This window comes from Myotis yumanensis, unplaced genomic scaffold, assembly GCF_028538775.1.
Source record: "Myotis yumanensis isolate MYYU_CA2020_CCGP unplaced genomic scaffold, mMyoYum1.0.hap1 SCAF_9, whole genome shotgun sequence".
Taxonomy (NCBI): Eukaryota; Metazoa; Chordata; class Mammalia; order Chiroptera; family Vespertilionidae; genus Myotis; species Myotis yumanensis.
The window spans coordinates 43,537,042-43,549,921 of NW_027223760.1; the positions used below are offsets into that span (position 1 = coordinate 43,537,042).

At 43.1% G+C, this 12,880-nt stretch overlaps 1 protein-coding gene across 2 annotated transcripts in view; it reads right to left on the reverse strand.

Moving 5' to 3' along the window:
* ABCB4 (ATP binding cassette subfamily B member 4) overlaps positions 1-12,137 on the reverse strand; it is a 70,391-nt gene extending 58,254 nt beyond the window's left edge. For both annotated transcript variants that reach the window (XM_070424169.1, XM_070424168.1), the window contains exons 1-4: positions 12,031-12,137; positions 11,759-11,847; positions 8,107-8,161; positions 5,309-5,459 (exon numbers count right to left, since the gene is read on the reverse strand). In XM_070424169.1, coding sequence (XP_070280270.1) covers positions 5,309-5,459; positions 8,107-8,161; positions 11,759-11,841 — 289 coding nt within the window. In that variant the 5' untranslated portion in view covers positions 11,842-11,847; positions 12,031-12,137. The remainder of the gene's footprint in view (positions 1-5,308; positions 5,460-8,106; positions 8,162-11,758; positions 11,848-12,030) is intronic.
* Positions 12,138-12,880: the final 743 nt, after the last annotated feature.

The following is a 12,880-nucleotide window of genomic DNA, read 5'->3' on the forward strand; positions in this document are numbered from 1 at the left end:
GAGGAAATTGAGGCACAGAGAGATAAAGCAACTTACCCAAAGTCACACAGCCAGCAAAAGGCTGAGAGTTCGAACAGTGTACTGTACAGCTCCTAACACTATACTATGCTGATTGATTCATGTGGTAATCACTTACTTTCACTTTTAAAAAAACACAAAGTGGGGTGGGGGCTTGGGGGAGGAAACAGACCATATCTATTGCATCCACAGAATAATAGGATAAAGTATCATCACTATGGTATTGGTGAAAAAACATACCAGGGTAGGTATTTCCCATCTCCCATGATGCTAGGAGAAAAACTAGTTAATCTTTGTTCCTTTATCATGTGTAAACAACCCAGAGGTCATGTTTTCTGGGTTCTGTGTATCCTTCTTATCTTCTTCCAAAGGGAGATAAGGTTGAAATTTATTTAAAACTTAAACTACTCTAAGGATCAATTACCAGGCATAATTTTTCCCCTCAAGATTATAAATTCTACTAATGTTCACAGTAAAGTGCTTATTACTCTAGCTCTCCCTCAGGTATCAGATCCTGGAGGAAACATGCCCTATTTTACTCCTGTTCTTATCAGTTCAGTTCTATGTGTTCATTTCCTTCTGAGTTCTTAAATATGTACCTTTGATATGCCAAATTGGAGCTGTGTTTGGAATTAGAGATAGACAAGCTATCCTAAAGCTGTGCTGTGGTACTTGTAAAATCATTGTGCAAAACCTTGGGAAACCTCCAGGTATATGTATACAGGGTTAAATTTTTAAAATATATTTTTATTGATTTCAGAGAGGAAGGGAGAGGGAGAGATAGAAACATCAATGAAAGAGAATCATTGGTTGGCTGCCTCCTGCACACCCCCTACTGGGGATTGAGCCTGCAACCCAAGCATGTGCCCTTGACCAGAATTGAACCTGGGCCCCTTCAGTCTACAGGCCAAAGGACTATCCACTGAACCAAACCAGCTAGGGCTGTATACAGGGCTAATTTTTTCCTTGAACTTAGAAATCTTAAATGAGTTTTACTCACCTCCAACAACTATCTCAAACTTTTAAATTCTCTCAGTGAGGATATTATAATTGAAATTGATCCTCCCTCCTAGGAAATAGGAATTTATGGGCATTCCAAATTTGACTTGCTTCTTTCTCGAGTCCCAGGCCAGAACTGGAATTACCTGTTCCAGATCTGGTGTTCTAGATCTAGAAATCTCCTGGGATTCTAGATCTGGACAGGGCATAGAACTGTTCTCTCAGATGCTACCTGTTATGCTTCTCTCTCATAAACAATCTCCAAGTAGTTATCTGGTTTGGGAGTTCTTAACACTATCTGCCTGTTAGAATGACATGGGGAGCTTGAAAAATGACAGATGTACAGGCACCACCAAACACCATAAATCAGAACCTGTGACTAAGTCTAGAGATCATATTCCTAAAACTATCTCCACTGGATTCTAATGCGTCCACATGGAGAACTCTCACTCTCATCTTCCTGAATGCCTCCCATGACAAGGGAATGGGGAATTCATTGAAGCTGCCTATTCATTTTTGAGAGCTCCTAGAGCATTCATCCATTTTATAGATGAATAAACAGAATTTTAGAGTAGTTATTTCATTTCCAAGTTCCCACAGCTAGTTTTCCCCAATATTAATTGATCATTTACTATGTTCCAGGCACTTTACATAAACCATCTCATTTAACTCTTTAGATAAAACATCACATTTAATTCTATGATTACCTTCAAAGATGAGAACTATAGAGGTTAAGTAACTTTCCCAAGTCATGCAGCTGGTGAGTGAAGGGCCTAAATAATAACTATATACTTTAAGGATTACTTAAGGAGACACTGCATAGGGAGTCCTGACTGTCACTTTTGAGTCTTAAAGTAAATCAATGTCTGTCTTCTTTCAATTCTGCCTAAAATTTCTTTTATCATATAGAAATATTCAGCACAAAACAAAGAGATGGTGTTTGTCCAGGTAGCTTAGCAGCATACACAGTTAGTTAAGGTAACAAGGGGCTCAAAATGAATTTGCCTCTTTTTAAAAAATATATTTTTTAATTGATTTTAGAGAGGAAGGGGGAAGTAGAGATAGAATCATCAATGATGAGAGAGAATCATCTATTGGCCACCTCCTGCATGGCCCCCCTACTGGGGATCGAGCCCACAACCTGGGCATGTGCCCCTGACCGGAATCGAACCCAGGACACTTCAGTCCACAGGCTGATGCTCTATCCACTGAGCAAAACCAGCCAGGGCTGCATTTTCCTCTTAATCCGAGGGCAATGCAAGGACATGCAGAACATATCAATTTCCCCACAGACTATCCTAGATTATTACAGTCACATAGACTTGGCATAAAATATATCAAGTTCTTGATATTCTGCAGAAAAACTGTTTCTTATGAATCTGTCCTTAAGGTTTTGGATGCAGAATGTTTTATGCATAGTTTCTGCACAACTGAGTCATTGTGAGGGAACGACTTTGTCACAGAGTGACTTTATTTTGTTGACAGGGACAGGTTCTGCTTACAATAAATCATTGTCAGACCCTCTTGTAATTTAAACTGTTTTTTTCTTCTAACATTCCCTTCCCATTTAGGTGTCCAAGAATCCAACAATTCTAAAGAATGGACTCTAAATAAACATGATCTCTATGAGATAAGCTAGGGAGCTCAGCTAAGTACTCTATCTTCTCCCAACTTCCATGATGGGTGCTAAACTCGACAACTCTAAACATATCAATGATCTCTCTGGATCTAGAGTGAGTATGAAATGTAAAGATTTTGTTCTCTCCAAAGAGATATGAGAATATTATTTTTACAAACTACAAAAGAGTGGACATTGAAATTAGAAACATTGGAGGAACTTCCCCTCCCAAGTCCCCTAAGACAGCCAATAGGCCTAGTGACAAATGTGGCTGTGGAAGATCAAGGGTCATAGCATTTGGAGGCTACTGAAAATAAGTTGGCAACTCTGCTGAGTTTAGCACTCCAGCAGTCACAGGTCTGTAAGCGACTTGCTTGTGCCATTCCCCAGAGAGACCTTGAATTTGGTCCTGGGCACAGCACGGGCCACCCGTCTGCCATGTTCAGCTTCAAAGCAATTCAGTTGCATAATTAGAAACAAGTAAAAAAACACAAGCAAACTGCTCCAAATAAGACAGTTGTAGGAGTATTCTGGTATTCTAAAAACAAGACTAATAAAATCAGCACAAATGCTAACTTATCTGTGATGAATGTGTTGCATTGTTTTAATTTGACTTTTTAAAAAGTTTATTTTTGATAAAATATACATAACATAAAATTAACCATCTTAACCAGCTTTAAGTGTACAGGTCAATAGTGTTTAGCATATTCACACAGTTGTATAACCAATCTCCAGAACTTTTTATGTTCCAAAATGTAACTCAATGCATTAAACAACAATTCCTCATTCCCACCACCCTCCAGTGCCTGGTAACCACTATTCTACTTTTTGTTTCAATGAACTTGACTACCCTGTATACCTCATATAAGTGAAATCATACAGTCTTTGTACTTTTGTTACTGGCTTATTTCACTTAGCACAATGGCCTCCAGGTTTATTCATGTTGTAGCATGTTTTGGGATTCCCTTCCTTTTAAAGGCTGTTATTCCATTGTCTGGGATACCACATGTTGTCTAGCCATTCATCCGTTTTTGTGAATTTTTTAAACCCTGAATTGAAACCAATTTTGGATTAATTTGCCTGAATGTGGACATCATCCTGCTTTATACATCTACATAATCAAGCATAATAGGTCTATAGAATTTCTAAAAAGTCAATAGAAAACTCCTACCCCTCATTCACTTAAAGATTTTTTAAACTATCCTAAATTAACTCCAATTTTGCCTTTTGGTATTTATGTTAAAATCCTGATCACTGGTTAAATATAGGTAATCCATTTAACTTTCTCAAACACGTTTCTTTTTAAAAGAGAAAGCAAAATTATTCACATCTGGCAGTGTACTGTATTTATATGGTTGGTCATGATGAGCATGGTTTGGATGGCAGAGACCTGGATTTGAATTCTGTCCTCATGCTCACCAACTAAGTAATTTTGGACAAGTTATTTATCCTCTCCTAGCCTCATCTGTCACAGAGGATAATATTACCCACTGTGTAGGACTGTTCTTGTGAGGGTTAAGTGAAACAGGACCTAGCAGATAAAAAATACAATAAAAGATTGCTATTACTGTGGTTATTTTTATTATAAAGAGGGTCTTCTCAGAGGCAACGTACTTGAGAATAAAAAAACACACACACACTGGTTTTGTAGGAGCTTTCCTTAAAATTCAAAGGATGCTTTTACTTTCTAAAAGGCATTAATGTTTACCACTATTTATGTAAATAGGCCCTCTCTTAGGTATTCACACTTGCATTCTACAGTGCTAACGAAATATTATAGTGCTCAGTCAGTGAACCCTGAAAACTCTTACCGAATATTCTCTAAATGATGGGGGTCCACTTTTTCTTAGGTTCTTTGCTATGAAAGCTACCTTTCCTTTATCGGTATTTTGTCCTTATATTCTACCATCTGTGTACCAATAAAGTTCCATTCAGTCTTCTCCAGTCTAATGCTCACACAGAGGAATGAAGTCTTAGGGTTGGTACAAAGCATGGAACTCTTCCTTTCTATGTGGAATTTGACTAATATGAAAAAATAGCTCTGTCCATTGGAACCTCACGCCCATGCTGTTGCCACAGCCCCTCTTTAGATGATATTAACTTGTGGGACTCCTCCGGCCCTTCAGTAATGATAGTCCTTTTGGTGTGTCTGCATCATTCTCCTATTGAATCCATTCACCCTTTAGTGAAGTGCTACATCAAGTTCTAACCAACCTGGTTGATCTAAATTTAATCACAAAAAATGGCTATAATTTTAACAAAAAGGGTGGGGAAGAGAAAAAAGAAAAGCAGAAATATATCTACAAGCTGAGCACAGCTAGGAAGCACTGCCGGCTAACTGGTGTATTCTGAAATTCACCAGGGATCACTAATGGGATGGATACTGTTACAGTTCCCCCGTCCTAAAATAGAGCGACAGCCCAACTTTATTTAGAGGCAAAGCATTCTGTATATTTCCTCATCCTTTCAAACAGCAAACACCTATTTCTTAAAATTTAAATGACTATTTGAGGAATTTTCTGAGAATTTTACAACTTCCATAATATCTAAAGTCACCCAGATGGCTAAATCATTACACAAGTACACAGTGAAGAACAAAATCTATTTCTAATCCTTCATGTACTTAAAGGAGTACTGTGCATTAAAAAAAAAAAAAAGTAGAGAAATGCTTACCTGGAAAGGAGAAGTTTCCTGCAGTAATAACAAATCTGTCGGTCATTTCTCCAAATACTATCATCATGAGGGGGAGACCTGATCCGTGAGCTATGGCCATGATTGTGCCCAGGGACATAAATAATTTATCCTGCCAATCGGAGTATCGAAACTAAAAAAAGGAAATAAAATAATACTTATTTTACCTTGTGGGACAGACTTTCCCTTTTCCACAATTACATGTTCTTTGGATTTTTATTTAAGGTCGGCACATTTGTAATAGTTATGTAAAATTCTCAGTGTTGTGTTCAAGTCAGCTTATTTGACTTAATAATGGCCCCAAGTGCAAGAGTAGTGATGCAAGAGACTTAGAACACCGAGGTGACTAGAAACTGCATGAAGTGCTCAGTGCAAAGTGTGGGAGATGACATTAGAGAGAGGGAGAAAGGCCGTGGGCCACACCAAGGACCTTGGTCGTAGTACTACCCATGTACAATGCACTTAGTGCTATCACTTAGAGGGGGACACAGTGGAGCACACAACACCCAAGAACCAAGCAGCTGATCAGTGTCACAAAGCTCCAAAGACTTTTCCCTCACTGTCTTTTTAGTCCTCTCCAGTTTCTCACTTTCCGCATTTTAGATCAATGGTTCTATGGCTCCTTCTTTATTCTTCTTTCCTCTGCTGCCTTCCAGACTGCATCTTCATTCTCTTAATTTTCCACTTCTATATCTTCCCTCTCTCCCTTGCATCTCTCCCCCCTTTTTAATATTTTCCTTCTACCCATTTTCCTCACCCCACCTATCCCCCTTTTGGGGACAAGGAACGGTCATTGGGAGAATGCGTGATGAGTCAGACTTGGCAGCATGGGGTCCTTGAGAGCGAAAGTTGGGTCAGACAGGGCCAATATGACGGGCAGGCTGAGGTCAGACACACATGGTGGGGAGGGGGAATGTGTGCAAACTGTTCTCAGAAAGTTCCCAAAGTTCCGTATGGGAAGGCCAAATTCCATCATCAAACACACAGGACACGCCAGAGTGCCAACAGAGGCAAAGGGTCAGAGCCAGGTGGAGCTTGGGTCGAAACAAGGGGAGGAGGTAAAGTCAAGAGCAAATGGAGAAGGGTCCCTGTAATTGCTACAAAAGGGAACTGTGTCCCCGAGATTCAATTTAGTGGCTCCTGGGGAGGGAGACAGAGCACTTGGGTCTGTGGGCTAGTTACAAACACAGGATCGGTAGTGGTGTACTGTTCCCTTTACTGAACATTTACATGACATTGAAGAATGTTTTAAGTGCTTCCCAAATTGCTAAATAAAAATTTTTGTATTTAAGTTTAAAATGACACAAATTTCATAGCAATATCCTAAGTAAACCTAGATATTTTTCAGTGATCTTCAACAAAACAATGCATTGCAAACTCCTTTACAGTACAGTTTTGTAAATGTCTAATCACTATGTTGTATACCTGAAACTGATATAATATTGTATGTCAACTGTCATTAAAAAATAAAAAAGAGAGAAAAAATAGGGGAGAAAAAGAGTAGCATTCTGTCCTGAACTTCTTTCAGGACACAAAAAAATATCTATTCAGAGTTTGAAAAAGATTACATTTAAACTTAATTTAAATTTTAACTTTTAAATTCAGATGAAATTTTCCATGTTTCTACTTTAAGGTTTGGGGTATTTTATTTTATGTAAGAGGCAGATTTAAAACCAGTGCATTAAAACCAGAACTAGTTTTACTATTTATTCTCTAAAGCATTCAATTAAAAAAAACAACAACACCTCTTACCGAGACAAAAACATCATGAGAATAAGGGAAAGAGAATGAATAGGGGCTTTGTGGCATGGGAAATCTTCAATGAGGCTCGAAATCTAGGATGTTTTGCTCTCTTTTCACCCATTTACTTATTATGGTGGGGAATTCAATTGATGCCACTTAATACCAACTTCTTTAAAGTAATGGCTGTCATCATATGAAACACATATCCATCAAAAGTGGGCAAACAGCCCTAACCGGTTTGGCTCAGTGGATAGAGCATCGGCCTGAGGACTGAAGGGTCCCAGGTTCGATTCCAGTCAAGGGCATGTACCTTGGTTGCAGGCACATCCCCAGTAGGGGGTGTGCAGGAGGCAGCTGATCGATGTTTCTCTCTCATTGATGTTTCTAACTCTCTATCCTTCTCCCTTCCTCTCTGTAAAAAATCAATAAAATATATATTTTTTAAAAAGTGGGCAAACATTTTCTTGGGCTGCTTCTCTGAGACATGTTACAAATGAAAAAAAGATTAGACTTCTTCCAAAAACATGTTTTCTTGCCTTGTACCAACAGAAACCTCTGAGAATTGTGTTGCACATAATCTAAATCCCTAGTAGTTACTCTATATTTAATGTTTTCTTGGATGCCAAATGTGAACACAGATTTCTTATTTTAAATTTTCTATGATTAATAATCACGCTATATGCAATCTTATTTTAAGCTGAATTTGTGGGGTTTTGTGAAACAAATGCAGAGATATATTTTTTTCTGAAATGGGTTAGTTTGTTTGGTGCTACAAACACAAGTCCTATTTTAAATTTCCCTGTGAACCAGTCAGCTCTGCTCTGTTTCACAGCCAGCCTACCCCTGCCTCTTTTATCATCCACCTTGAGAATATGAGCCGTGACTGCAATGAGCCGACCTAAGACAGCGCGGGTGCAGCAGGGAAACTCTATCGCTGCCTGCAGACAGTCTTAAAGTCCTGGCTCAGTAACTATCGATTCAAGACACCAAATCTGAACGAAGGAAAGAATGATCACATTTACTATTCCATAGCTTACCAATGTTAATGGTCCAATTAAATTCACTTTCTTCGTTTCTTTCCTGTCTTGGTTGCTGAAAAAAAATATATAATTGCTTTAATTTAAAACTGTTACAAATATTTCACAGTCAACTGAATATAAATTTCAGTAGTTACCATATTCAACTTTTAGAATATTTCTAATGTAAAACAGTGATGGCCGCAAATTGTCAAAATTATCCAGTTTAACAAATACTTTAAAGGCAATCCCCTTTTAACTAAGGTAACTGTCCAAGGTACTACAGGACTGTCTGGGTAAACAGAAAGGGTCACCTGCCTTACAGAGCTCAAACACAGAGGGAAGAGAGCATGTTAACAGTGCCTGCCAAACGGATTACGGCAGTCACCCTTCCCGACCCACGGTTTTGCCTTCTGCAGTTTCAGTTACAGCCAACTGTGGGCTGAGAATATTAAATGGAAAATTCCAGAAATAAACAATTCATAAGTTTTAAATTGTATGCCGTTCTGAGTAGCGTGATGAAATCTCATGCTGTTCTGCTGCATCCTGCCCAGGACGTGAATCATCACTTTGTCCAGTGTATCTATGCTGTAGATGCTACCCACCTGTCAGTCACTTAGCAGTCAATTTGTCAGTTATCAGATTGACTGTTGTGCTATCACAGTGTTGTGTTCAAGTCAGCTTATTTTACTTAATAATGGCCCAAGTGCAAGAGTAGTGATGCTGGGAATTTGGATATGCCAAAGAGAAGCCATAAAGTGCTTTCTTTAAGTGAAAAGGTGAAAGTTCTTGACTTAATTAGGCAGTTTATCATATCACATCTTCACAAGAAGAGGAAGTGTGAGTACAGTATGATAAGATATTTTGACAGAGAGAGAGATCATTCGTACTGTGGGGCAAAAGTAGGTTTACTGTTGTGAGTACTCGAAACTCAGAGTTTATTCTTATTTATTATTTATTAATTATTGTTATTTTCCATATGAATAACTGTAAACCTACTTTTGCCCCACCCTGTATAACTTTTATTACAGTATATTGTTATAATTGCTCTATTTCATTTAGTTATTATTGTTCATCTCTTACTGTGCTTAATTTATAAATTAAACTTTGTCATAGGTATGTATAGAAAAAACATAATATACTAATATAGGGTTTAGTACTATCTGAAGTTTCAAGCACTGACTGGAGGGTCTTGGAAGATATTCCCCATGGATAAGGGGGACTACTGTAAATTCTTCTTTGGCTAAAGAAACATATTATTCTAAAAATAGTAAAGGCCACTCTTCTAAAGGGTGTGGGGAGTGGTGTCAGGAAATCTTGTTTACTCTACATTCAAAACACATCCAGAATTCAACCACTGCTCACCACTTCCATTACTATTCCATTAGCCCAGGAGAATGCCTGCCTCGTCTCTCTACTTCCACTTACTAGTAATCCCACTTTGATGTACCTCAACACAGCAGCCAGCCCAATTCATTTGATGAAAAAACTCAAGTCAGTCTATGCTGTGCCTCTGCTCTAAAGCCTACAATGGCTCCCATTTTTTCTCAGATGTAAAATCCAAAACCTCTACATTGGCCGGTAGGGCCCCACACAATCTGTTTCCTTGTTACCTCTCCAACCACACTTCTCACCGCCACCTCTGCTTCCTCTGCTCCGGCCACCCTGGCCCCTCTGCTGTCCTGTGAACACAGCCAGCATCCTCCCCTCGCAGGGTCTTCACACTCTCAGACGCCTCTGCCAGGAAAGCTCTCTTCAGACACCCACACTCGCTCTCCTCTCATTTCTTTCAAATCTGTGCTCAAACACTGCCTCCTCAATGAGACCTACCTTAACCGCCCTATTTACAACTACACACTACTGTCTCGTCACCCTCTTGAGGTCCTTACTCTTGACTAATGTTTTTCCATAGCATTCGTTATCTTCTGACATTTACTGTAGTTTACTTATTTAGCCTGTGTATTATTTATGTTTGCCCGCCACACAATAATGTCAATTCATTCCATGGGGGCTGAATTGTGTGTGTGTGTGTGTGTGTGTTTATAAAATTCATTTACTTGGCTTAAATTTCCTGGTAGGTGATAAAGTTAACTCATAAAACTTGATCCCAAATTATTTAGAACATTTGCTAAAATCAAAGGGCAGACCTCTGCCACAAACTATGTTTATATGAACGTGCCACAGGCAGTAGCGGCATGACTGGAATAAGCATATAACGAAGTTCCCATTTTCCCTAGATGACTGAGGTGAGCTTAACTTCCTTTGAATGCAGAAGCTTTTTAGAAAAATTAGCCTCATTACATTTAATTTCATAACTTTACAGGCTTATGTCTTCTTAACGTCCTGCATTCCCTTTTGAACTGTTTTCTTCTCTCCAGCACAAGGCTGTGAGCTCCATTTCTGAGAACTTCCTTAGGTTCTGGAGTGTTACTGCATTTTTTTTTTTTTTCCTTCAGGGAGAGCTCCTTTGTACACTTATCAAATGTTCAGCCAAGGCAATACATAAATAGCCTTCCTGGTGAAAATGCCACCTATTTATAGAGTCACAGTCAATCCCAGGTTAAAGTGCCAACTGATGAATACCGGATCTTTCCGGTAGAAATTCCACCATACATCCGTTTTCCAGTTCTACGGGGCAAACTAAACTTTCCATGAATGAGTGTCACGGTACTCAGAAGGAGCAGAGCAATATCACTGGAAGAAGAAGCCAACAGACATAAATGATGCTTCGGTTCCAACATCAGATAGGCATATTTCAGTTGGCTAATCAGGCCCCTTGCAGCTTGAGGACACACTAGGGAACTTGATAAATGTGTCTCCCCGGGTGATTACTCCGTGACACGGGTCATTCAGTTCTGGATGGCCTGGTGTGAACTCAGAGGCCATACATAACTGCCTCATCAACTATTCGAGGCCGAAGGCGAAAATGATTCACTATTCCCACAGTGAAAGAGGAAACAAAGACAGCACTCCACTGAACGGTTGCTTCTGCTCCTACAAAGGCCTGTGAAGTGCACTTAACAGGGGCCCCCGGGAACCAAAGAGCCAGCACGGGGAGAAAGACGCGCAAGCAAAGGAAGCCCTGAGCTCCCCACCCCCCCCACCCCCTTGTATTGGAACAAAAACTGATTTGGAAGTGCGGGGTACGGAAGAATGAGGCTGCCCAAGGGCCCCCCTCCCCACCTCAAGGCCCGGGGCTGAGAAACGCCGAACCCGCCCGGCTCTGGGAGGAGGGGGAAGGGGTAAGACGAGGAGGAAGAGGACTAAGGAGGGGGAGGAGGGGGACCGGCTTCCCGGCCCTGCATCTAAAAGCGCACCCATCCGCCGCGAATGTTTGCTGCTCTATAAGCATGAAAAAGCAGATGATGTTTACGAAAGTTGTTTGTAAAAGTTTTGAGTTATATAACACCAGGATTGTTATACAAGAGATATTCCCGAACCACCCTGACAAAGGGAAGCGGGCGCCTGGAAAGACAGCCTCTTCCCGAGCCCGCCCGCGGCGCCAGGAGCCGCAGGGACATTCCTCGGGAAAGGTCCGATCGCAGGCGAGACGCCCACAGGGGCCCCGAGACCCAGGCCCAGGCACCGAGCTGGTTTTGTGAACTCCCGTCCGCTGCCGGATTCGGCGCGGCCGACTCGCGCGTAACGGGACCGGGTGCCCGCGGGGCTGTACCTGCTGTTGCTCCTCAGCTCCAAGTCGCCTCCCGCTGTCCTGGGGCGCCGGGCCGTGCCGTTCCTGCCCGCCTCCAGATCCATCGCTGCCTGGGGAGAGAGCACAGCTGCAGTCCCAGGGCCCCCGCCCCGGCAGCCGGCCTCCCCAGGGCCCCCGCCGGAGGGGTGCCGCCGGGCGCCGGAGTGCGGGGCGGGGGCGCCGGGGGAGGGTCCCGCCGTCCTCGCCCCCCCGCCCGCCGCCCCGGGTTCCCCCGCGCGCACGGACTCCCTCACCTCGGACCTCCCGCGCCTCTGGCCGAGCCGCCGGGCGCCGGGCGCTGCGACCAGGGGCCTGGACTTTGCTCGCGCGACTTGGCCCCCGCCCCCCGCGCGTCGGGGCCCAGCGACGCCTCCCGCTGCCGCCGGGGCTCTGGCCCCGGCCCGCGGAGCAGCCCCCGCCGCCCGCCGCGCTCGCCCCGCCGGCCAGGCGCGGGTGAGGGGCCCAGCGCGCCGCCCTAGCCGCCGGGGCGCCCGGCGCGGCCGCCGCCCACCCGGGCGAGCCGCCAGCCCTGCCCGGCCGCGCAGCTGTGGGCGATAAGCCCGCGCTCAGCCTGGTGCCGCCGGGTGCTCAGAGCCGCGCCTGCGGGCCACCGGAGCCCCGCGGGCCACCTCTCTAGGCGCTCAGTGTTCTCGTTAAAGCCCTGCGGGGACACGTCCAGGAGGCTCAACAATCATGGGGGGTGGAGGGTGGGGTAGGGGGTGGGGTGGGGAGAACGAGGACCGAGAGAGAGCATAGACTCGCCCCCACTTCTGCATCCCTAGGTCTGGTCCTGCTGGCACCGAACCCAACCACCTCCAGGGCCCCCAAGCACCACGTTATGCTCCTTGGAGAAGAGGCGCGTTGTCGGCGCCCTCTTGATACTTACAGACAGAACTTTAGGGTTGGAAGGACTTTAGCGATCACGTGATTCAAAACCCGCATTCTCTGCAAGAAGAAACTGATGCCCAGAGAGTGCACCAGCGGGACCAGGGTCCGGTCTCCAGTGCCTCCCCCGGCTCCCTGCTCTCGTATCTTGGACTTCCTATACTAAATTGTCTTACACCTGGCACCCACCAGAGTCCCCTGTATGGTTTTCTTATTCCT